The sequence below is a fragment of the Panulirus ornatus genome, chromosome 2, assembly GCF_036320965.1.
Source record: "Panulirus ornatus isolate Po-2019 chromosome 2, ASM3632096v1, whole genome shotgun sequence".
Taxonomy (NCBI): Eukaryota; Metazoa; Arthropoda; class Malacostraca; order Decapoda; family Palinuridae; genus Panulirus; species Panulirus ornatus.
This window is the reverse complement of record NC_092225.1, coordinates 76593228-76617557: the sequence shown is the minus strand read 5'-3', so window position 1 is coordinate 76617557 and position 24330 is coordinate 76593228. Positions and strand designations below refer to the sequence as shown.

The window sequence follows — 24330 nt, the reverse complement described above, 5'->3', positions numbered from 1 at the left end:
TATCTGCTTAAAATTCATCGCCTAATTCTATCAAGATCTGGCAAAAGATACTTCGATGAAAACAAAGAACGCAATTGAGTTTACGGTTCATTGGTCAGTGTCACAATTACACATCTCAATATCATTTTTGTGATGATTTTATATCAGTGGAATAATTCATACCCACCAGATTTCAACGATAAAGACCTAGGCGTTTATCTGAGGACAAGACAAGCACCAACTGATTTTCAGTCCAGTCCAGTCCAGGTGATTTCGTTTCCCTTCCTCATCCACTCCTATCCAATCGTAACTTCTCTTAAAATCTCATTTTCCAACTGTAAAACCCCAACATATCCATAATCCTACTCGTTCACATTTCCCCATAATACTACATTACTTAAATTGTCTCAACATCTTGATTTACATTCATTCTACGTTATAAAAGTACTTCAGCTACTGAGTCTTTCACGTCAGTTATTTGCAGTCATACTATTATTATTTACTTTACTGAATAAGTGATCACATACACTTCAATGTCCTCGTTGGCTTATCCGTATATTTGACACAACTTAACATTCCCTCAACCACAAAGCTTGAAAGAGGATGACTTCCAAGGTAGATCAGATCTCTAAGTCTCCACCGGCGCAGGGTCTTAACAGGGGTTGGCTGACCTACTCATCACCAACGATGAAGAAAATCAGGAAAATATTTTCTTACGTACTAAATAATGCATTATACATTGCCATAAGGCCGAATAATGTTCCGCCCTACTTCCTATTCCATGGTATACTAATTTCAGCATTTGAAATTTAAACAAATCACCTAACATTACTTTCAGTAATGTCTTCGCAAATTATCAGGCAATGGACGTGATATTTACTGAGGGAAAGAGTACAGTTACAAAACTTTAAACATGAAAGAAATCAGTATTTTGGCTGTTATTGAATTGACACTTAAGTGTCATGTCAGATCCTCCACTGTTTTATGTCGCATCCCTCAATGTCATGTCAGACCCTCCATTATGTCTGTCAGACCATTCCACTCATGTCAGACCTCCCACTGTGTCATATCAGGTTCCAGAGCGTCATTTCTGACTCTCCACTGTCATATCACACCCTCCGCTGCGTCATGTTTGACCCTGCTGTGTTATGTCAAACCCTCCACTGCGTCATGTTTGACCCTGCTGTGTCATGTCCCTCTCTCCACTGTGTCATGTTTGACCCTGCTGTGTCATGTCATCTTAAATTCCCTCATAAAAAACTACGAAATGTTTGGGAGAGAGAGAGAGAGAGAGAGAGAGAGAGAGAGAGAGAGAGAGAGAGAGAGAGAGAGAGAGAGAGAGAACACGTAGAGTGACCTGAGTCTGTGGCGGGGACCTTGGTAACCTGAGCAGCTGTGGGCAGGAGGCTGTAGTCAGGTTGATCCGCACACAGCGACGTCGCCACCTCCTCCGTCACCCCCTGCAGAAGTATACTACATTAACACATGCTGCTTCCCAGAAGAGCAGCATAACACATCAATACATGTTCTCCACAGAAGAACATAACACATCAACACATAATCTCAAGCGAGCATGATGGGAAACATACCACTGCACGTCCAAGGCAACACAGCAAAATGCAAATGACCTCAGCTTTATATGTAAATAACCTCAGCTTTACATGCAAGTGCACAGCTTTACCTGAAACCACCATTTCTTCTTCTGATGCTATGATATACACCTGTCCATCCAGAGGAATACTCGGTGTACAGGGCGAACTATAAACCTCAAATCAAAAGCACAAGAAGTCAGTATTAGTACAGACCAGTGAGACTTGTATGTTATGAGAACAGTATTTATATGTCTGCCTAATTACAACATAAACCAGAATTTGATTAGTCAACTGATATTGTTAATGCATTACCGAATGCGAACCATTACCTGACAGGGATAATCATAGCGACCTGAGAGATGGCAACATTGAGCTTTAACTTGGGGCTAGGGGCCTCCCTTGTCAGGTAGCGGGAGGAGCGACGGTGTGCTGATTACCATAAGAACTCATCTAACACGGTCTTTTTTTTTCACCATCCCATATGTATCCCCTCGATCACTTCCAACTGTACACGTTCACCTCATCCCCTCCCTTCCTTAGTCCGCTCGACATGCTAAGTTTGACACTGAGATTGTCCAGTAGTTCTTCCTGTGCAGCCTTTATGCTAAATTTTCCTGGCAGTCACTTACTGTTTCGTGGGCCTGATTAGGAAGGGGTCCTATACCTTATTCCGTCAAGCGGGATGTGATTGCTCTTCCTCCAGATGATTGCCGTATAAGAACACACAACTCCTCCCTTCCGATGTCTTATTCTGCTTTCATTTCCGTTTGAAATTATTGCAAAGCTGTTAACCGTAGTCTAGCATACTATCATTCAAGCAAACTTTCCTGATGTCTTCCTCAGTTCTGACCTGATCAATTTGTAGCTGACTCGTTAGTCGATGAAGCCGCTCTTTGGCACGTAAATTTCCTCCACCTCTATTTCTCTCTCCAATTTTCAACTAAAACTATGCCTTCTTCTATATCTCCCCCACACAAGGGCTCCCGAGTTCCTCACCAGCTACAGGTAGACACGGCACAGGGGCTGGTAACATATCTACTCGCGTCCTCAAGCAATGTGCCTCTGAGGCATATTTGTGATCCTTGCTCACTTACTTCGTCTCATTACTCAAACTTTTCCATCTCTTTGGATGCACGTGGTCTAGCTCATCTTTGATGACTGAAAGTTTTCACCCTTATAACTATCGCCCCATTGCTCTCACCCCTACTGTTTTTCGAGTCCTCGAAACTTACCCTCATCTCGCTTTCTTAAACATCAAATTCTCATTCTTTCATATCACCAATAAGGCTGTCAGTGTGCAAGATCTATCGGTGATCATCTCTCCTATATATATCTACCTCTGGTCCTCCTCTTTTAAGGATTTTCATGAGCTTTTGTCGTGGCCCCTAACATCTTTAAAGCCTTTGCTAAGGTGTGGCATGAGTCTCTGCGTACCAAACTTCCTTCCTTCCTCTATCCTCAAATGCAATTTCCTTCCCAGTATTTCCATCGCGATGGATGTTGATGGCGCGCCTTTCCCGCTTACCGCGTCACTATTGGTGTACCTCAGGGTTCTGTCCTACTGCCTACCCTCTTTTTTTTCTCTTTAGATATAGTCTTCCTTCAGCTCTCATGACGACGATTCCGACTCCGGAAACTCTTATCTACTTCATCTTATCATCTTTCTCCTCCTTACTCTGATATATTTCTTCTATTACTTGTACTGAATATATTTCTTATATTACTTGTACTGAATATATTTCTTATATTACTTGTACTGAACATATTTCTTATATCACTTGTATTGAACATTTTTCTTATATTACTTGTACTGAACGTATTTCTTATATTACTTGTACAGAACATATTTCTTCTCTTAATTCGATTCTTTGTATTTTCTCAGTGAGGGAAGCAGAAACTTGGTTAAATCAAAGCAAAAACTCACTGCCTACCTGGATCTCTGCAAGTTTCAGTAGTTTCCTACCGTATAATTTCAAAACAGTAATATAACCGTAACAATAAAACTATGTGAGGCATACCCATACGTCCTTCACTCTCTCCTGGAAACCCTGCATAATGAACATTACAAGATCTGCTTCCCAAAATCTGTGTGTACTGCATGGATACCGTAATTATTTTCTAAGCGGCTGTTCCACATCTGCAGGGGGTCTAATTTCTCTAGAATGAATTGCTGTTCGCATAACTGGGGTTGCTCGTCTTCCAGCTCTTTATTAGCAAAATAGACAAAAAAAAAAATGGCTTTATCAATCTGTCCTATCGCCTCTCATTCCTATCCGTCAGCCATGATGTTGCTTCCCTCCCTCTGTCCCTCAGGTGTCCGGCCAATGTTTACACGAGATATCTGTTTGTGTCCAAGACCCTAAGTCATTTAGTCCCGCATCACAAAGGTAAAGCTTGACATAGTTTCTTTGTGGAGATCTTTCACACGAGGATCGCTCGTTGATACATTCTCTCTCTTACAGCAAAGTTGTGTGATGCTCTTCCTTCTTTTGTCTTTCTTCCTGTAATCTTTCCTCATTTACGAGTCGGTTATGCAATCAAGTGAGGGGTTCTAATCAAACTTTGCTGCAATCAGACAACCACTACTGGGGCATGCGTTCATCCGTGCTATACTGCCAACTGTATAAGAAAACTAAAGCCGAGTGGGATGTAAACAGCGCGAAGGAAGCTGGCCACGTAACTCTGCATCCTGCCTCTTGTCTTTGCTGGGTGCCTTATGAATGTCAAGTCTGTCATACAAGATAACAGTGCATTTGGAGATGTTAACGTACATAATAATGGTATAAGAATTTAATGAATATCATCAGTATGAGAGGGTTAATTCTAGTATAAATCACCGAGGACTGAAATTACGTGCCATCTCAGTTTACTCGAGTAGGTAATGTGCCAGCGGAAGGTAAAGAGAATCCTCGACTCTCTTTTCCCGGCAACTAAACCTAATTCTTTGACTGAGGGCGTCAGATCCCCCTTCATCTCCACACCCTCCGGCTAACGCAAAGAACAAGTAAAATTTGAACATAAAACGTCAAGTGACGTTCTTAATGCGATATTCCTTATACTGCCACTTCATGATCTGTAAAGGTTTACTACTCGTTTCAAGGAATGTGAAATGCCCGCGTGCCAAGATGCTACAAGTGAATTAGGCTGTAGACTAAGCCCGTGCCCCTTTAGAGCCGTGATGTCACCTCCTTTTAATTTACCCGTGACATGGTAGGGGATGTGAGTAACATCCTCCCGCCTGCCATCCGGAAGCCTACAAGCCAAGTCCACGCACCATCAAGTTTAATGGCGCCACAGACTAGTCTTTCTTCAGATATAGAAAATTTCTTTCACAGAGGCAACTGTAGCTTTTCTTTTTTATCAGATAAACAATGGGACATTTGACCACAGGCCAGCCCAGTTACGTCAGAAAGTTACGTCAGAAGTTACGTCAGAAAAATAATATTCGTGGAATATCTTGGGACAACCCGGAAAAATTGTGATCCTGTGAGAGCGTAAACCTCTTTTCATTCGTTTTTACATCAAGCTAAACAACTGTTGCCCTTATGGGAAAGCATTTGCAAGTATACATATAACGTTTTCCTCTGTAAAAGTACTAAGCGTTATCTCTACGTATTCCGACATAGCTGGGATTGAAATCCACAAAACTCAAAAAAATCGTCGACACTCAAATCAGGTGATGAATGAAAAACTGACAAATTATTGATCATCCCTACATCTGTGGGACGAAACCACTCAACATTATGTGGCGCTCAGTCTACCAGTTCCCGCATTGTGTAAAATAATATAAATATTCAGATACATAAAAACAGACAGGGTAGACCACCAACCTGTTTCTGGAGCATCTTGCAAAAAGTAGCTCTGGCGGAGCCGTCGTTGAGGGCCCGGTCCACGGCTCGTCGTCCGTCCTCCACAGAGGCCGCCAGCCCCCCGCCGGCCAGCAGCTCACCGCCTCGCACGGAAAAAAAGAACACTGAGACGTGTGGCGCGACAGATAGGACGGCTTATCCGAGTACCAGTAAGTTACATATGTCTGGAGCTTGACATTTAAGCACATGACCAGAGATTTAAATTCATCGACAAGTCTTTGATGCAACATATTTCCTCACTTTATAGCCTCTGATCAACTTTGAATAATTTGAGAACGGAACTTTTTTAATATGTAAAAATCAAATTCAAGAATAAATTGAATGAATTTCAGCAATGGTTTCAATATTACTAGTTTATTACACGTTATAAGGTGTTGATATTCGATCTGAAATGGGGTAAGTTTACTGGGGTGACATATTTGGTGGACCGCCACACCACGAAAAGTTTCCCAGAATATCACTTGACACACACACACACACACACTCACTGCTTGGAGGCAATTGATACTATACCACAAAGGGGGCCGATTAAGAAGTTGGATCACCAAGCAATGGAAGGGAACAAAGGACGCATGCTTGAAGGCATGGGATCCTACCTGAATAGGTTTGCAGGTCACCAGGAAAGTGAAAAGTAATGAGGACAGCATCAGCTTACAAGGAGACCAAAACAGGTTCCAAAGTTTGTCTGAAACGTGGTTGATAAAATTCAAGCCGAGCAAATGTAAAGTGATGAGGATGGGACAAAGTGAAAGACGGCCTCAGTATGATTATTACATGAAAGGATACAAGCTTAAGGATTCTGTGTGTTAGAAGGACTTGGGAGTTGACATCGTCAAATATCAGATTAACTATTAAGTATATGATTAACGAAGCATTTAGCAAGCCTTTCACATCCTACATAATGACAAAATTAGAATATGCTCCTCAGCTTAGGTCACCGCACCTTAAGAAGCATAAAAAGCTCACAGAAAAGGTCGAAGGGGGCAACAAAGATAGTACCAGAATCAAGAGAGCTAAGCTGCAGGGAAAGACTGGAGGCTTTGAACCAACCCTTCTTGGAAGAGAAAAGTGAGGAGTAAGACCTATGACAACCTTTATGTTTTGAAGTGATGGACGACGTGGACAGTGGATATTTCTATTGAGAGATATAGGGTTACAGCAACTAGGGTAAATAACATGAAATCAAGAAACTTATAAATAAGGATGTAAAGAAATACTTTTATGGTATGAGTCGTGGATGAACGCAGCATATTGATTGAGGACATAGTTAACGCAGAGAGCATACATGAATTTAAGAGGTTGTATGAGAGCAAAGAATGTTCAAGAGATGGGGACCTACGAGTGTAATACACCCTCCACTCATACTAAAACAGGTGAATATACAAACCAGCTATACACACCTGTATCAGGACAAACCTCGAAACCTGACGCTTGTACTCCACAAGCAGGAGCCAAGACTGGCTATTGCTCACCTAAGATCTTTCCCTGTACTCGACCATAACATAATCTTGATCATCATGAACACCTTCCACCTAACCTAACTTAAGGAAATAACCTTTCCCCATCTCGTCACTCGTCACTACCAGCAGATGAATCCCTCACCTAGGTGTGTTACCAGCTCCAGCAGGTCTGCAGGCCCTTGGCCACGCAGACAATCCAGAGCCTCTCGCACTTCCAGGGCGTTGCCCACCGTTCTGCCGATGGGGTTGTTCATATCGGTGAGAAGAGCAGTGGTAGTTATCCCCATGTTCTTACTAACAGATACAATCTTCTTCGCCAGCTCCTCTGCCTCCTTCCTGTCCTTCATAAAGGCCCCGTGCCCGAATTTCACGTCCATCACCAGGGCTCCCACACTCTCTGCTGCCTTCTTGCTTACAATAGACGCTGTCAAGCCACAAAAGGCGGAACAAATTTGTGGTAATAATAGAAAGCTTCGAATCTATATAACAAATTTGAGATTCATCCATATCACATCAATTCCGCAGTCTGTTTCATAATAAAAAGGTTTTCATACTAATGAGGTTACATCATATTCCTATGAGGCTGAATTACTGTAATTTTTGTTTGTCTTTGGAACGTACAGACGATGAGAGGTGTGGATTTGACAGTGGAGGTGACGTCCCGGGCGGCATACATGCGACGATCGGCTGGTACAATGTCCGCAGTCTGGCCCACTATGCAGCATCCTACCTTGTCCAGCGCCTCCTGCATCTCACTTACGTTCAGACTCACCCGGAAGCCTACGAGAAGACGACGTAGTAGATTTAAGGATTAGAACAACGATCATTGGTCACAGTGAGTTGTGGGAGAAAACTAAAAGCTTAAAAAAAGATATCCTCAGTTTTCTTGATTCCCTAAATATGATGACTGCATGCATAATCGAGATTCTAGCTAAAACTACGGATCTCATAGAATAGAACTAGTGTAGCTACAGTTTAATTTCAGGCAAGTGTGCCATTAAAAAAGAAAGGTCTGGCTGTATGATAAAACTCTCTGCCTATAGCAATCGCGGCCATCTTGGATGGTACTTGCGAGTCGTCAGACAATTTTGAAAAGGAACCAGCCATGGACCATCAGTGCCTACTTGAAGAAGTTTCTAGTTACGACAAGTGGCGATCTTGGATCGTGATCAGGATGACCAGGTACAGGTTTCAATAGGATCGTCCTAGGACCATCCCTGCCAAGTTTGGTTCAAATTGTTCCAATAGTTTAAACGAAAACTGGAAAGTGAAACCTCAACAAAGCCAACTAACAGCAAAGTTTATATAATCTTTGTCTAGGTGCGCTGCTGACGGCTGCCTGAGTCAAAATGATTAGGAACAGAGTACATGGCTGCTGATAGAATGTAAGCAAAGAATATGAACTAAGAATACGGGAAACAAAATGGAACTGGACAAAGAATACGGAATAAAACACATTGTGGTCTCTGTTCCAACTGTAAAGGAAAATTAAGAGCCACATGTGACATACGTATATACGACTCGCTATAATAATAATAATAATAATAATAATAATAATAATAATGATAATAAAGACAAATGTTCTACACTAGGATATCAGTTAATTCTGAAAGACATGTAAAGGACTCAAGCTGAAATAACTCTTGTACTGTAAAGTTCTCATTAAAACAATCAGGATCATTGAGGCACCAGTTATATATATATATATATATATATATATATATATATATATATATATATATATTTTTTTTTTTTTTTTTTTTTTTTTTTGTCGCTGTCTCCCGCGTTTGCGAGGTAGCGCAAGGAAACAGACGAAAGAAATGGCCCAACCCCCCCCATACACATGTATATACATACGTCCACACACGCAAATATACATACCTACACAGCTTTCCATGGTTTACCCCAGACGCTTCACATGCCTTGATTCAATCCACTGACAGCACGTCAGCCCCGGTATACCACATCGCTCCAATTCACTCTATTCCTTGCCCTCCTTTCACCCTCCTGCATGTTCAGGCCCCGATCACACAAAATCTTTTTCACTCCATCTTTCCACCTCCAATTTGGTCTCCCTCTTCTCCTTGTTCCCTCCACCTCCGACACATATATCCTCTTGGTCAATCTTTCCTCACTCATCCTCTCCATGTGCCCAAACCACTTCAAAACACCCTCTTCTGCTCTCTCAACCACGCTCTTTTTATTTCCACACATCTCTCTTACCCTTACGTTACTCACTCGATCAAACCACCTCACACCACACATTGTCCTCAAACATCTCATTTCCAGCACATCCATCCTTCTGCGCACAACTCTATCCATAGCCCACGCCTCGCAACCATACAACATTGTTGGAACCACTATTCCTTCAAACATACCCATTTTTGCTTTCCGAGATAATGTTCTCGACTTCCACACATTCTTCAAGGCCCCCAGAATTTTCGCCCCCTCCCCCACCCTATGATCCACTTCCGCTTCCATGGTTCCATCCGCTGCCAGATCCACTCCCAGATATCTAAAACACTTCACTTCCTCCAGTTTTTCTCCATTCAAACTCACCTCCCAATTGACTTGACCCTCAACCCTACTGTACCTAATTACCTTGCTCTTATTCACATTTACTCTTAACTTTCTTCTTCCACACACTTTACCAAACTCAGTCACCAGCTTCTGCAGTTTCTCACATGAATCAGCCACCAGCGCTGTGTCATCAGCGAACAACAACTGACTCACTTCCCAAGCTCTCTCATCCCCAACAGACTTCATACTTGCCCCTCTTTCCAAAACTCTTGCATTTACCTCCCTAACAACCCCATCCATAAACAAATTAAACAACCATGGAGACATCACACACCCCTGCCGCAAACCTACATTCACTGAGAACCAATCACTTTCCTCTCTTCCTACACGTACACATGCCTTACATCCTCGATAAAAACTTTTCACTGCTTCTAACAACTTGCCTCCCACACCATATATTCTTAATACCTTCCACAGAGCATCTCTATCAACTCTATCATATGCCTTCTCCAGATCCATAAATGCTACATACAAATCCATTTGCTTTTCTAAGTATTTCTCACATACATTCTTCAAAGCAAACACCTGATCCACACATCCTCTACCACTTCTGAAACCTCACTGCTCTTCCCCAATCTGATGCTCTGTACATGCCTTCACCCTCTCAATCAATACCCTCCCATATAATTTACTAGGAATACTCAACAAATTTATACCTCTGTAATTTGAGCACTCACTCTTATCCCCTTTGCCTTTGTACAATGGCACTATGCACGCATTCCGCCAATCCTCAGGCACCTCACCATGAGTCATACATACATTAAATAACCTTACCAACCAGTCAACAATACAGTCACCCCCTTTTTTAATAAATTCCACTGCAATACCATCCAAACCTGCTGCCTTGCCGGCTTTCATCTTCCGCAAAGCTTTCACTACCTCTTCTCTGTTTACCAAATCATTTTCCCTAACTCTCTCACTTTGCACACCACCTCGACCAAAACACCCTATATCTGCCACTCTATCATCAAACACATTCAACAAACCTTCGAAATACTCACTCCATCTCCTCACATCACCACTACTTGTTATCACCTCCCCATTTGCGCCCTTCACTGAAGTTCCCATTTGCCCCCTTGTCTTACGCACTTTATTTACCTCCTTCCAGAACATCTTTTTATTCTCCATAAAATTTAATGATACTCTCTCATCCCAACTCTCATTTGCCCTTTATATATATATATATATATATATATATATATATATATATATATATATATATATATATATATATATATATATATGTATTTCATGTTTCCTCTTCGTGATTATCATTATGACCTACTGCAATATATAACCTAACATCTGTAAATTCTGATAATAACTGGTTGCTACAATCATATGGGTAAACGCGGGTTAGATATTTAGCAGTAGTAGCGATGAGTGCTGCACAAATGACATTCACTTTTGCTCTTTTAAGATTCATGAGTCAACATGAGTTACCTGGGATACTCTCCAGCTTATCCAGGGTTCCACCAGTATGCCCGAGTCCTCTGCCGCTGATCATGGGTACCTTGAGCCCGAGGGCAGCCACTGCTGGAGCTAGGGGCAGGGATACCTTATCGCCCACGCCGCCAGTGCTGTGCTTGTCCGCAACAATCCACTCCTTGGGCCAGGAAAACACCGAACCTGTCACAAGCCAGACACATAACAGTAAGGTCAACACACTGTATCTGAAAAATTCTGATCTTCAAACTCATTACATACGTACATTACTTTGTTTGGCTGCTCGCATAGGTGAGTGTGAGGGGGAGGGGGCGTACACTAAGTCACGAAACAAACATATATCGCACTTTAAGGTCCGCATTTCAAAATGATTGAGTGAATTGGGTTACATTATGAGCAAAAGCAATAATGTGATGCATGCCCAACCAGTCTCCTTCGTATGCTAACCTGAACTAGGGTATTTTATTTCGTAATAAGTAGGTATAGTTGTTTGGAAAAGTTTTACATCATAGATAAAATCTTAAATACACTAATGGTAGCCAATCAGTTATTTGGAAAAGTTTTACATCGTAGATAATATCTTAAATACACTAATAGTAGTCAATTATAAAGGAATACAACTGAATGATAGATTTGTTACCATGTTCAGTGAGGAGTGCTTTTCGATACGCTCTATAGGGGTTATATCATGCTACCACGTACATGCGAGGTGGACCATAGAAATGAATACTCTCTCTCTCTCTCTCTCTCTCTCTCTCTCTCTCTCTCTCTCTCTATATATATATATATATATATATATATATATATATATATATATATATATATATATATATATATATATATATATATATGTATGCTGATAACCACGAGGATAATGAAACACGATAAGTTCCCAAGTGCACTGTCGTATAATGATCACATCGTCAAGGAAGATACAAATATGAGATGGAAAACGTAGAACAGTCAGTGGTTTACCAATGGCGTCTTTGCTACGTTTCTTCCTTGTATATCAACTGACTGTGCTACGTCTATCTCATTCTTGTATGTCCCCTGACGATGTTAGCATTACACGAAAGTGTACTTGGAAACTTATCGTGTTTCATTTTCCTCTTGGTTATCAGCATATACTAGATATATATATATATATATATATATATATATATATATATATATATATATATATATATATATATATATATATATATATATATATATATATATATATAATTCTTTTCGCGTCAGCGAGGTAGCATTAAGAACAGAGAACTGAGCCTTAGAGGGATATATACAAATCCATCTGTTTTTATAAGTATTTCTCACATACATTCTTCATAGCAAACACCTGATCCACACATCCTCTACCACTTCTGAAACTAAACTGCTCTTTCCCAGTCTGATGCTCTGTACATGCCATCACCCTCTCACTATCCTCCCATATAATTTCCCAGGAATATTCAACAAACTTATGCCTCTGTAGTTTGAACACTCTTCTTTATCCCCTCTGCATTTGTACAATGGCACTACGCAATCAACAAGTCACCACCTTTCTTAATAAACTCTACAGTAATTCTATCTAAACCCGCCGCATTGCCGGATTTCATCTTCCGCAAAGCTTTCACTACCTCTTCTCTCTTAACCAAACCATTCTCCCTGACCCTCTCACTTAGAACACCACCCCGACTAAAACACTATATCTGCCACTCTATTATCAAACATATTCAACAAACCTTCAAAATACTCACTCCATCTCATTTCATCACTATCTGTCATTACTTCCCCATTTAACCCCTCACCGATGTTCCCATTTGTTCTCTTGTCTTACGCACGTTATTTATCTCTCTCCAAAACATCTTTTTATTCTCCCTAAAGTTTAATGATACTCTCTCACCCCAACTCTCATTTGCCCTCTTTTTCAACGCTTGCACCTTTCTCTTGACCCCCAGCCGCTTTCTTTTATACATCTCTCAGTCATTTGCACTCCTTCCTTGCAAGTATCGTCCATACGCCTCTCTTTTCTCTTTCACTAACAACTTTACTTCATCCCACCACTCAGTACCACTCATTTATGGACCTGGAGAAGGCATATGATAGGGTTGATAGAGATGCTTTGTGAAAGGTCTTAAGAGTATGTGGTTTGGGAGGTAAAATGCTAGAAGCAGTTAAAAGTTTTACCAAGGATGTAAGGCATGTGTACGAGTACGAAGAGAGTGACTGGTTCCCAGAAGGTCGGTCTGCGACAGAGGTCTGTGATGTCCCCATGGTTGTTTAATTTGTTTATGGTTAGGTTTGGTTAGGGAGGTAAATGCAAGAGTTTTGGAGAGATGGGCGAATATGCAGTTGGTTGGGGATGAGAGGGCCTGGGAAGTGAGTTAGTTGCTGTTCGCCGATGATACAGCTCTAGTGGCTGATTCGAGTGTGAAACTGCAAAAGTTAGTGACTGAATTTGGAAAAGTCTGTGGAAAGAGAAACTTGAGAGTAAATGTGAATAAGAGGAAGGTTATTAGGTTCAGTAGGGTTGAGGGACAAGTTAATTGAGATGTAAGTTTGAATGGAGAAAAAATGGAGGAAGTGAAGTGTTTCAGATATCTGGAAGCAGGGACTGGAACCATGGAAGTGAGTCACAGGGTGGGGGAGGGGACGATGGTTCTGGAAGCAATGAAGAATGTATGGAAAGAGAGAACGTTATCTCGGAGAGCAAAAATGGGTATGTTTGAAGGAATAGTAGTTCCAACAATGTTATATGGTTGCGAGGCATGGACTATATATAGGGTTGTAAGGAGGGTGGAGGTGTTGGTAATGAAATGTTTGAGAACAATATGTGGTGTGAGGTGGTTTGATCGAGTAAGTAATGAAAGGGTAAGAGAGATGTGTGGAAATAAAAAGTGTCGTTGAAAGAGCAGAAGAGTGTGTGCTGAAATGGTTTGGACATGTGGAGAGAATGAATGAGTAAAGATTGACAATGAGGGTATATATTTCAGAGGTGGAGGGAACAAGGAGAAGCGGGAGACCAAACTGGAGGTGGAAGGAAAAAGCGAACAAGATTTTATGCGATCGGGGTCTGAACAAACAGGAGGGTGAGAGGCGTGCAAGGAATAGAGGGGTAATAAGGTAGGTAGGGAAGAGTGGTGAGAGACAGGAGTCTCTTAGAATAAGAAAGACTAAACAAAAATGCTGAGTGACGTTTATTGCAAATTAGGACGATATTCGCAGCTTGTGCTGGAGGCCTGAATAATTCCATGATAATACAATCCCCCAATCCCATCCCCCTATAATTAGCACACACACACACACACACACACATACTTTACAGGCCGTGTCCTTCCCTTCATCCACAAAAGCAAAGAAAGGTTAACTTTAAGGTGACCTTTACACCAAATGGGTTTGTCTTAAATAGTAAAGGATGTGTTTGAAGTTAACCATTTTCTTCTCTTTATAAATACCAAGGAAGCTGTCAAACATTTCTAAGTATAATGAATACAAAAATGGAATATAATTTTGCATCACAACTGCTCCATGTAATGTTTCACAGTTTACAGACTGTAAGAACAGGCTGGCGGTGTGCATAGCGAGATGTGATGTCGGGAGAAGGGCTGGGTCAGCACCACACAGGAACACCCATATGTTGTAGTTAGAAAGCAATCTTTATCATGGGAACGTAGACAGTATATTGTGGTGTTATTTACTGCCGGCATATCGAAGCAGTGGCTCACAAGGTTACACACGACGAATCTGGGATGACACTTACAAAGCCTATTACGGGGGAAATTATGCTTTGTTTCGACTACTATATGAATACAATGATCAACCAGAAACTGTAGCTTTGTGTTGTTTGTTGCCAAGCATCATCTGATGGTTAGACTGGCACTGTTAAACTTCTATAACGTTCACTATACCCAGTGACATAAGTCAGCTTCACCCTTATGTTACAATGATATTCTCGGGACAGTACAGTTTGTAGTCATCATGTGAGGTGCCGTAGTGTTGGTTTATGGAAAAAAAAAATCATCCAACGGTGATATAATTTGCTGATAAGATTGTTGAAGGGTGTTGTATCAGCTGTTGGTAGATAAAGCGATTGAAGAAAAAAATGTTACTGGTTAGACTGGAGCGTGTTCCTCTGACGTCATGCCTACATGTATACTGTTCGTACATAATGAATCTGGTCAATATTTTGGCCGTGGTTGACGCATCATGCACAGGAGAATGCAGAACAAACCCAGTTGCAGGATCACTGGCAAAACGGCTATCGAGATTTTCATATATAGATTTCACGTGTTTTATCATAATCATGCCATGAAAACATAAAAAAAAATCATGCTTGTGCCAAATGTGGCAAAACACAAAAACAACAGAGTACCAGCTTAGGGCACTGATGACATCTGGCAGATCCACTTAGCCAATCTAATGACGGCATTTATTGGGCGAGGTTAGTAATCTCAGTAATAACAGGGAACCCATCTATTGCCAGACTGCTGTGTCTTATATAGTATCCGAGTACATAGAGTTCTCAGGCGAATATGTTTCTCTGTGATCTTTAGTGTCACGATTTATATATATGTCTCAACGTATAAAAATGTCACAATAATTTGAGGAAAATATGTCCGTCTGAAAATTCTGTGTTTTCTAACGTAAAACGTTGCTCTCTGCTTATCTGCAGGTGTGACGGGTCCATACTATGTGACCAAACCCTGTAGTCAGAATCGTAGCAATATGAAACGATAGCGATAATCACGACAAACATCAAAACAACAATGAATGTACCCCGCCCCGTGCGCTGTTTACATCAGTCACCACCAGCACCCAACACCCTCTCCAGTTACAGCCATTCTGATGTCTTACCCGAGTCTCTCATGTTACAGGTGAGGGCCACTGTCTCCCTGTCCGTCATCCCTCGCAGCTTGATGGCCATGAGCATGGCTCCTGCATTACCCAGTTCATAACAAGTTATCGTAGGTTCAAGGTTGCCGCAAGGCCAATCAACATGAAAGATAAGGAAGATAAATGAGCAGAAATTGTTACAAACATGTCATAGAGCTTATCTCGATGAATATATAATCATGTTGCTCTCTACATAAAGCTGACAGTGACTCGTAAAATTATCCAACAGTCTTCATAGCAAAGACCGTAATAATCTGATCAACTTTAACGATACTACAAATACGGACTGAATTACAGTCAAGCCATTAAAGGCCTACAGATCTTAAATGAAATTTGTGTCAAGGTTCCTGTGGTAAACAGGAAACAAACTTATTCCCACCTACTACTACTGACCAATCACCTTACCCAGTGAATACCTCACCACTCCATCATTTCCTGTCTACTTATTTGAAGATATCCCAGTTTCCCTAGTTTTGCTATCCTTCTCTGTCATGCCTGTCCCTTCCTGCCTCATCATCCTTTTTGAAATTCCTCTACAGTACGATCTTCCCACCTCCCACCCTTCTCGAGCCAGGCCATCCCACCCACCATTTTTGCCCAAGATCATCGTCCAGGTAACTACATCTTAACCCCCTGCCAGCCTGCCTTCGCTGCTGACATTCTATCCAAGCCCTCCAAACAACCGTTTCACTTTTAATGAACCTACGGTACCATATGAAGCCCACACTTCCATATTGAGCCTACAATACCATATTAAATCCACGGTGCCATACTGAGCCTACAATACCATATTGAGCCTACAATACCATAGTGATCCTACAATATCATATTGAGTCTACAATACCATATTGAGTCTACAATACCATATTGAGCCTACAATACCATATTGAGTCTACAATACCATATTGAGTCTACACTACCATATTGAGCCCACAATACTATATTGAGTCTACAATACCATATAGAGCCTACAATACCATATTGAGTCTACAATACCATATTGTGCCTACAATATCATATTGAGCCTACAATACCATATTGAGTCTACAATATCATATTGAGCCTACAATACCATACTGAGTCTACAATACCATATTGAGTCTACAATATGATTGAGTCTACAATACCATATTGAGTCTACAATACCATACTGAGTCTACAATAACATATAGAGTCTACAATACCATATTGAGCCTACAATATCATATTGAGCCTACAATACCATATTGAGTCTACAGTGCCACAGTGAATCTACAGTGCCATATTGAGTCTTCAGTGCCATAGTGAGCTAACATTATCATATGAGGCCTACAGTCCCAGATTGAGTCTACAATGTCATACCTGATCTACGGTGCCCACATTAAGCAGACAGTCCCATGTTCAGCTCCAGTTTCATAGTGAGCCCACAGTCCCGATCTGAGCCTTCAGTCCCATAATTGAGCCCACAGTCCCGAATTGGGCCTCAACTTCCATTCTGAGCCTACAGTCCCATACTGAACCAGTCTACGTGTTCTCGTTATTCTGTGACTCTGGGACTCTTTGTTACGTTTTCTTAAAGTTAGATCATGCGGTGAATAATCTAATGCGGCTTCTTGTGCGTCTCAGAAATATTCTAATAACATCTCTTATGTGTGTTTAACATCTAAACCACATGAAATCGCATGTTAAATCTTGTGCTCTCACCGGATGATCCTGTGTAACTTCTACCCTCACTGACAACCTATGGAATGTGACCCTGGCAATGATGATGTACTCAGTATGAATTACGTAAGTATAAGTACTGACCGAGCTGGCAGTCATCGAGGGACTTGTTACTGATGCTCCGGACGAGGAAGGCGACCTGATCCTCCGTCCACTCGCCACCATTACTCTTGATGGCCAGGAGGTCCGAGACGCGCCACTCGCCTTCTTCCACAACCTCCGACGCCTCAGTGTTGAGGGGCATGATGGTGCTGCTTCTACCTCTGGTGCGGGTGAACCTGTAACCCTGACTGGTGCCTCTATCACCTCTTCTCCTGAGTCCTGCTGGTAACTGCTCACTCTGGCAACCCTGCTGGTGACTGGAACTTCGACTCGACTGTACTTAAGTGCTGACTGTACAATCCTGACACCTGAAAAGATGTAATAATATAGGTCAAAATATAGATTGCTCAATGAGTAGATTTTCTCCTAAATAGTTTTTTGCATAGCTATCTTATCTGTAGTGACTTCCTATATCACGAGGACCTTCCTTTATATCACAAGATTATATTCCTTGTTATCAGGGGCCTCTCTCACGAGGACATCTGCCCGTCGCTCTCTTTTGACACCAGTCACAAGAGACTCTGTGTGTCTCAGGTGGGACTCTGTCTCTATCATCAGGGCCGACTTACCAGGCCACCCTGTCACTGTCATCTAGGACCCGGTCTGTCATCAGGGATCCTGTCTGTTGCAAGGGCCTCTGTCTTTCACCACAGCCTCTGTGTGTCACCAGGGCCTCTTGTTTATTACTAAGGCATCTGTCTGTCACCAGGGCGTCTGTTTATCACCAGGCACTCTGTCTGTCACAAGGGCTTTTGTCAACAGATCCTCTCTGTTTCACCAGGGCCTCTGTCTATCATAAAGGCCTCTTGTCTCTCACCAGAGCTTCTGACTGTCACCAAGGCCTCTCTCTCTCACCTGATCCTCTGTCTGTTCCCAGGGCTTCTATCTGTCACTAGAATCCTTGTATGTCACCATGGCCCCTATACATTACCAGGGTCTCTGTCACTAAGGCCCCGTTCTGTAAACTGATACTCTGTTTATCACTGAATCCTGTGTCTGTCACCAGGCAATGTGTCCGTCACCAAGGCCTCTGTCACCAGGGCATTTATTAGTCAGCAACGCCTCTGTCTGTCGCGAGAGCCTCTCTCTTTCTCTGGGGCCTTTGTCTATCACCAAGGTAAGTCAGTCACCAAACCCTCCATCACGTCTATCACCAAGTTAAACCAGTCACCAAACCCTCCATCACCAGGGTCTCTATCACCATATCCTGTGTCACTTGGGCCTCTGTCTCTCACCAAAACCCGTCTATCAGCGAGACATCTGTATAATCGACTAGGATATCCGTCCGTTCCCAAGACCTCCCTGCCTGTCACACAAGTTTCAGTCTGTCAGCAGGACGTCTGCATCACTCATAAATATACTTGTCTATCACCAGGACCTTTGTCACCATCTTAATATCATTCTCAGTTCTGTTATTAAAATTCTGCTGGAAATTTTGATGGATGTTCAAGACTCACTGTGCTGCTGGTGTTTTCTTGTCCTCAGAGATAATGTATCAGAACGGTGATTTAGATTTCGAACCTCATCCATCTTAAATGTCTTTAACCTCTCATTTGAGTGCCCGCTGGTCCATCTTAGCTTGCTTGCGCACACACACCCTCTTATGATCATATTCCATTTCTGAGAGCTTTAATATTTTCATAAGCATCTAATCCCTCAATTAAGGGTTTGGTGACTAGACTCTTTTCCTTCTCATGAGCTATTGAATCCTACCTTGAGCATTAAATCCTTTCCTTAAGCAGTTAGAATTACCAACATACCAACTAAAAACAGTTACTAATATATATATATATATATATATATATATATATATATATATATATATATATATATATATATATATATATATATTATCCCTGGGGATAGGGGAGAAAGAATACTTCCCTCGTATTCCCTGGTGTCGTAGAAGGCGACTAAAAGGGGAGGGAGTGGGGGGCTGGAAATCCTCCTATTTTTTTTTCAATTTTCCAAAAGAAGGAACAGAGAAGGGGGCCGGGTGAGGATATTCCCTCAGAGGCCCAGTCCTCTGTTCTTAACGCTACCTTGCTACCGCGCGAAATGGCGAATAGTTTGAAATATATATATATATATATATATATATATATATATATATATATATATATATATATATATTTTTTTTTTTTTTTTTGCTTTGTTGCTGTCTCCCGCGTTTGCGAGGTAGCGCAAGGAAACAGACGAAAGAAATGGCCCAACCCACCCCCATACACATGTATATACATACACGTCCACACACGCAAATATACATACCTACACAGCTTTCCATGGTTTACCCCAGACGCTTCACATGCCCTGATTCAATCCACTGACAGCACGTCAACCCCGGTATACCACATCGATCCAATTCACTCTATTCCTTGCCCTCCTTTCACCCTCCTGCATGTTCAGGCCCCGATCACACAAAATCTTTTTCACTCCATCTTTCCACCTCCAATTTGGTCTCCCACTTCTCCTCGTTCCCTCCACCTCCGACACATATATCCTCTTGGTCAGTCTTTCCTCACTCATTCTCTCCACGTGCCCAAATCATTTCAAAACACCCTCTTCTGCTCTCTCAACCACGCTCTTTTTATTTCCACACATCTCTCTTACCCTTACATTACTTACTCGATCAAACCACCTCACATCAAACATTGTCCTCAAACATCTCATTTCCAGCACATCCACCCTCCTACGCACAACTCTATCCATAGCCCACGCCTCGCAACCATACAAAATTGTTGGAACCACTATTCCTTCAAACATACCCATTTTTGCTTTCCGAGATAATGTTCTCGACTTCCACACATTCTTCAAGGCTCCCAGGATTTTCGCCCCCTCCCCCACCCTAATGATCCACTTCCGCTTCCATGGTTCCATCCGCTGCCAGATCCACTCCCAGATATCTAAAACACTTTACTTCCTCCAGTTTTTCTCCATTCAAACTTACCTCCCAATTGACTTGACCCTCAACCCTACTGTACCTAATAACCTTGCTCTTATGCACATTTACTCTTAACTTTCTTCTTTTACACACTTTACCAAACTCAGTCACCACTTCTGCAGTTTCTCACATGAATCAGCCACCAGCGCTGTATCATCAGCGAACAACAACTGACTCACTTCCCAAGCTCTCTCATCCACAACAGACTTCATACTTGCCCCTCTTTCCAAAACTCTTGCATTCACCTCCCTAACAACCCCATTCATAAACAAATTAAACAACCATGGAGACATCACACACCCCTGCCGCAAACCTACATTCACTGAGAACCAATCACTTTCCTCTCTTCCTACATATATATATATATATATATATATATATATATATATATATATATATATATATATATATATATATATATATATATATATATATAAGTAGAATAAGACAAAAATAAAAAACTACTATGTTACACTTTATCTAATTTGTGAATCCGGGAAAGATGTATGGCCTTGAAGGATTCTTTGCACTGGGATCCTCGTTGACGACGGGACCTTTCCCGCTGATCGATCCTACCTACAGCAGTTACCGTCGTGGTCCTGTTTTATCGCCTACAGTCTTCTTCATCAACGATCGTGTCTTCAACCTCTAACCCTCTTCTCTCTTACGACGATTCCGGTCTACATTCTTCGACTCGCTGCACAACTTGGTCTGACGCTCATTATTTTCCTTGCTTTGAACATATTTCCGCTTCTCAAACTATAACTTCAGCATCTCCGGTTGGGTACAGAATAACCCGATTAAACTTTATCTGGCAGCGAAATACCACAGTTCCACCTCTCTCTCTCTCTCTCTCTCTCTCTCTCTCTCTCTCTCTCTCTCTCTCTCTGCATCTCACTATTTCCAGTGTCAAAATTCATACTGCTAAATTCCAACCTTGCATTAATTGACGTGTTAAGCTACATGCAAATCCAAACCCCTCACCTTTTCCTATAAACTTAATAACATCATAAAATGTTCACCTAATGCTGGGGTAATATTAGATAAAGCAAAGTCTTTATACACGACAAACTAAACCAAAGCTAATTCTAGTTTTGTCCAGCTTTGCTAGGTTTGATTGGTTCAGGGTGAAAGAATTTCTCTACATTTTTAAGGAAATAAAGAGCTCCTTGTCTTATGCAACACCTAACAACACTTCAACTCACGCAGCTTTCTTCGTAACTAGATTTTCCTGCGGTGAACACTATGCGATAGCCCTGCCTTTTTGGCAAAATTACCGGTAGGAGCAGTAGATGGAAGTCGTAGTTAGGAACATTTGGGCAAGAGCATTAGGTAGAAGTAGAAGGTAGGAGCATTATGAAGTGAGCACGATACAGAAGTAGTCATCAGGTACATTAGGTTGGAGCCTCTGCAAACACTGTGCTAGACTTGCCCTCTGCCGGTGGCCTGTTAAAAGTGAGGCACTAAATGCTAAGAAACGGCCTTGGAGGTCTTTAGTAATGGAGACTGTTGCCGTGGCCAACCCTTTTAGGAAGTTCCAATTGGAAGAGGCGTCAGAGATATAGATAAATAATGCAACAAGCAGTGGAGAAGATATCTCTGGCATAGAAACGTTCGCAACTCCCATCAGAGCATTCTAAATGGTGTGATTTCGAGGATGTAGTCCATTGTGGTCTTTTTTTTTTCATCAGAGAAACTTGTGTAATTTTGTCCCATAAACTTGTCTGGTATTAAGCCGCCGGTAGAATTCAATGATTTTTCTCCTTTGGCGACATAAATATAAATGCCTAGCAGTGATCCTACGAGGCGATGATGGGTGATAAATCGTAATGCTATGAACGCCGATGCATCCCCGAAGTTGAAGAGAATCAAGCAGGCCAAGACAAACAACGGCATATTTATGGTACCCCAAAATCGTTTAAACCTTATGTTTATCTTGCGTCAACAAAATGCTGAAACCGAAATGAGACCGGAAATATTTATTTACCTACCAATTCCAAAATCACAGCACATACAAATAAAGATTAAAATCAACGTAAAGACTGATGAAGAGGACGCTTCTGTGGGACTCTGATTTACCATATACGTAATGAACATCAGTAGAGCAAGACACGAGCGTGTTCAGCTTGTGCTGAACATGACAACTCCTTGTCTCGAATCTGCCTCTGGTGGAAGTCCGTTATCACTACGTCATCACATTAAAACGTACTCGACATACAAACAGTTCTGAACGTCTGTTTGTTAGCGTTTCCAAGATTTTGTGGATGACTAATAGCTAAAAAACAAACACCACAGAACTACTAAGATGGTCGTACTGTAAGAATTTTTCTTTGATCCTCTCATACTATTCGATATTAGGGGCGATCATAGCCTAGCTATTGCATTCCCACCTGGGTTCGATTCCTGGCTGTTGGAGGGTGTTATGTATTCTATGAAAAGTGCACGTTCATACGCACTATATTCGTATTCATTATGCCTCTGTATATGTACAGTTAGGTCTATAAAATGCAAGCTGCTGGTAATGCGAGTCTGATGGGATCTGACCGGACTAGATCTCGTGCTATTGGAGGGTATTAGGTGTTCTATGAAAGCTATGAAAGCGGGCATTCATATGCAATAAATAAATAAATAAATATAATATATATATATATATATATATATATATATATATATATATATTTTGCCGCTGTCTCCCGCGTTTGCGAGGTAGCGCAAGGAAACAGACGAAAGAAATGGCCCAACCCACCCCCATACACATGTATATACATACGTCCACACACGCAAATATACATACCTACACAGCTTTCCATGGTTTACCCCAGACGCTTCACATGCCCTGATTCAATCCACTGACAGCACATCAACCCCGGTATACCACATCGCTCCAATTCACTCTATTCCTTGCCCTCCTTTCACCCTCCTGCATGTTCAGGCCCCGATCACACAAAATCTTTTTCACTCCATCTTTCCACCTCCAATTTGGTCTCCCTCTTCTCCTCGTTCCCTCCACCTCCGACACATATATCCTCTTGGTCAATCTTTCCTCACTCATTCTCTCCATGTGCCCAAACCATTTCAAAACACCCTCTTCTGCTCTCTCAACCACGCTCTTTTTATTTCCACACATCTCTCTTACCCTTACGTTACTTACTCGATCAAACCACCTCACACCACACATTGTCCTCAAACATCTCATTTCCAGCACATCCATCCTCCTGCGCACAACTCTATCCATAGCCCACGCCTCGCAACCATACAACATTGTTGGAACCACTATTCCTTCAAACATACCCATTTTTGCTTTCCGAGATAATGTTCTCGACTTCCACACATTTTTCAAGGCTCCCAGAATTTTCGCCCCCTCCCCCACCCTATGATCCACTTCCGCTTCCATGGTTCCATCCGCTGCCAGATCCACTCCCAGATATCTAAAACACTTCACTTCCTCCAGTTTTTCTCCATTCAAACTCACCTCCCAATTGACTTGACCCTCAACCCTACTGTACCTAATAACCTTGCTCTTATTCACATTTACTCTTAACTTTCTTCTTTCACACACTTTACCAAACTCAGTCACCAGCTTCTGCAGTTTCTCACATGAATCAGCCACCAGCGCTGTATCATCAGCGAACAACAACTGACTCACTTCCCAAGCTCTCTCATCACCAACAGACTTCATACTTGCCCCTCTTTCCAAAACTCTTGCATTCACCTCCCTAACAACCCCATCCATAAACAAATTAAACAACCATGGAGACATATATATATATATATATATATAT

At 41.7% G+C, this 24330-nt stretch overlaps 1 protein-coding gene across 2 annotated transcripts in view; it reads right to left on the bottom strand.

The window, feature by feature from the left end:
- Nucleotides 1-24330, bottom strand: part of LOC139757329 (thymidine phosphorylase-like) — a 39874-nt gene that overhangs the window by 12720 nt on the left and 2824 nt on the right. For both annotated transcript variants that reach the window (XM_071677755.1, XM_071677763.1), the window contains exons 2-8: nt 17590-17915; nt 15766-15846; nt 10924-11109; nt 7522-7680; nt 7043-7324; nt 5402-5523; nt 1337-1439 (exon numbers count right to left, since the gene is read on the bottom strand). In XM_071677755.1, the coding sequence (XP_071533856.1) occupies nt 1337-1439; nt 5402-5523; nt 7043-7324; nt 7522-7680; nt 10924-11109; nt 15766-15846; nt 17590-17749 (1093 nt within the window). In that variant the 5' untranslated portion in view covers nt 17750-17915. The remainder of the gene's footprint in view (nt 1-1336; nt 1440-5401; nt 5524-7042; nt 7325-7521; nt 7681-10923; nt 11110-15765; nt 15847-17589; nt 17916-24330) is intronic.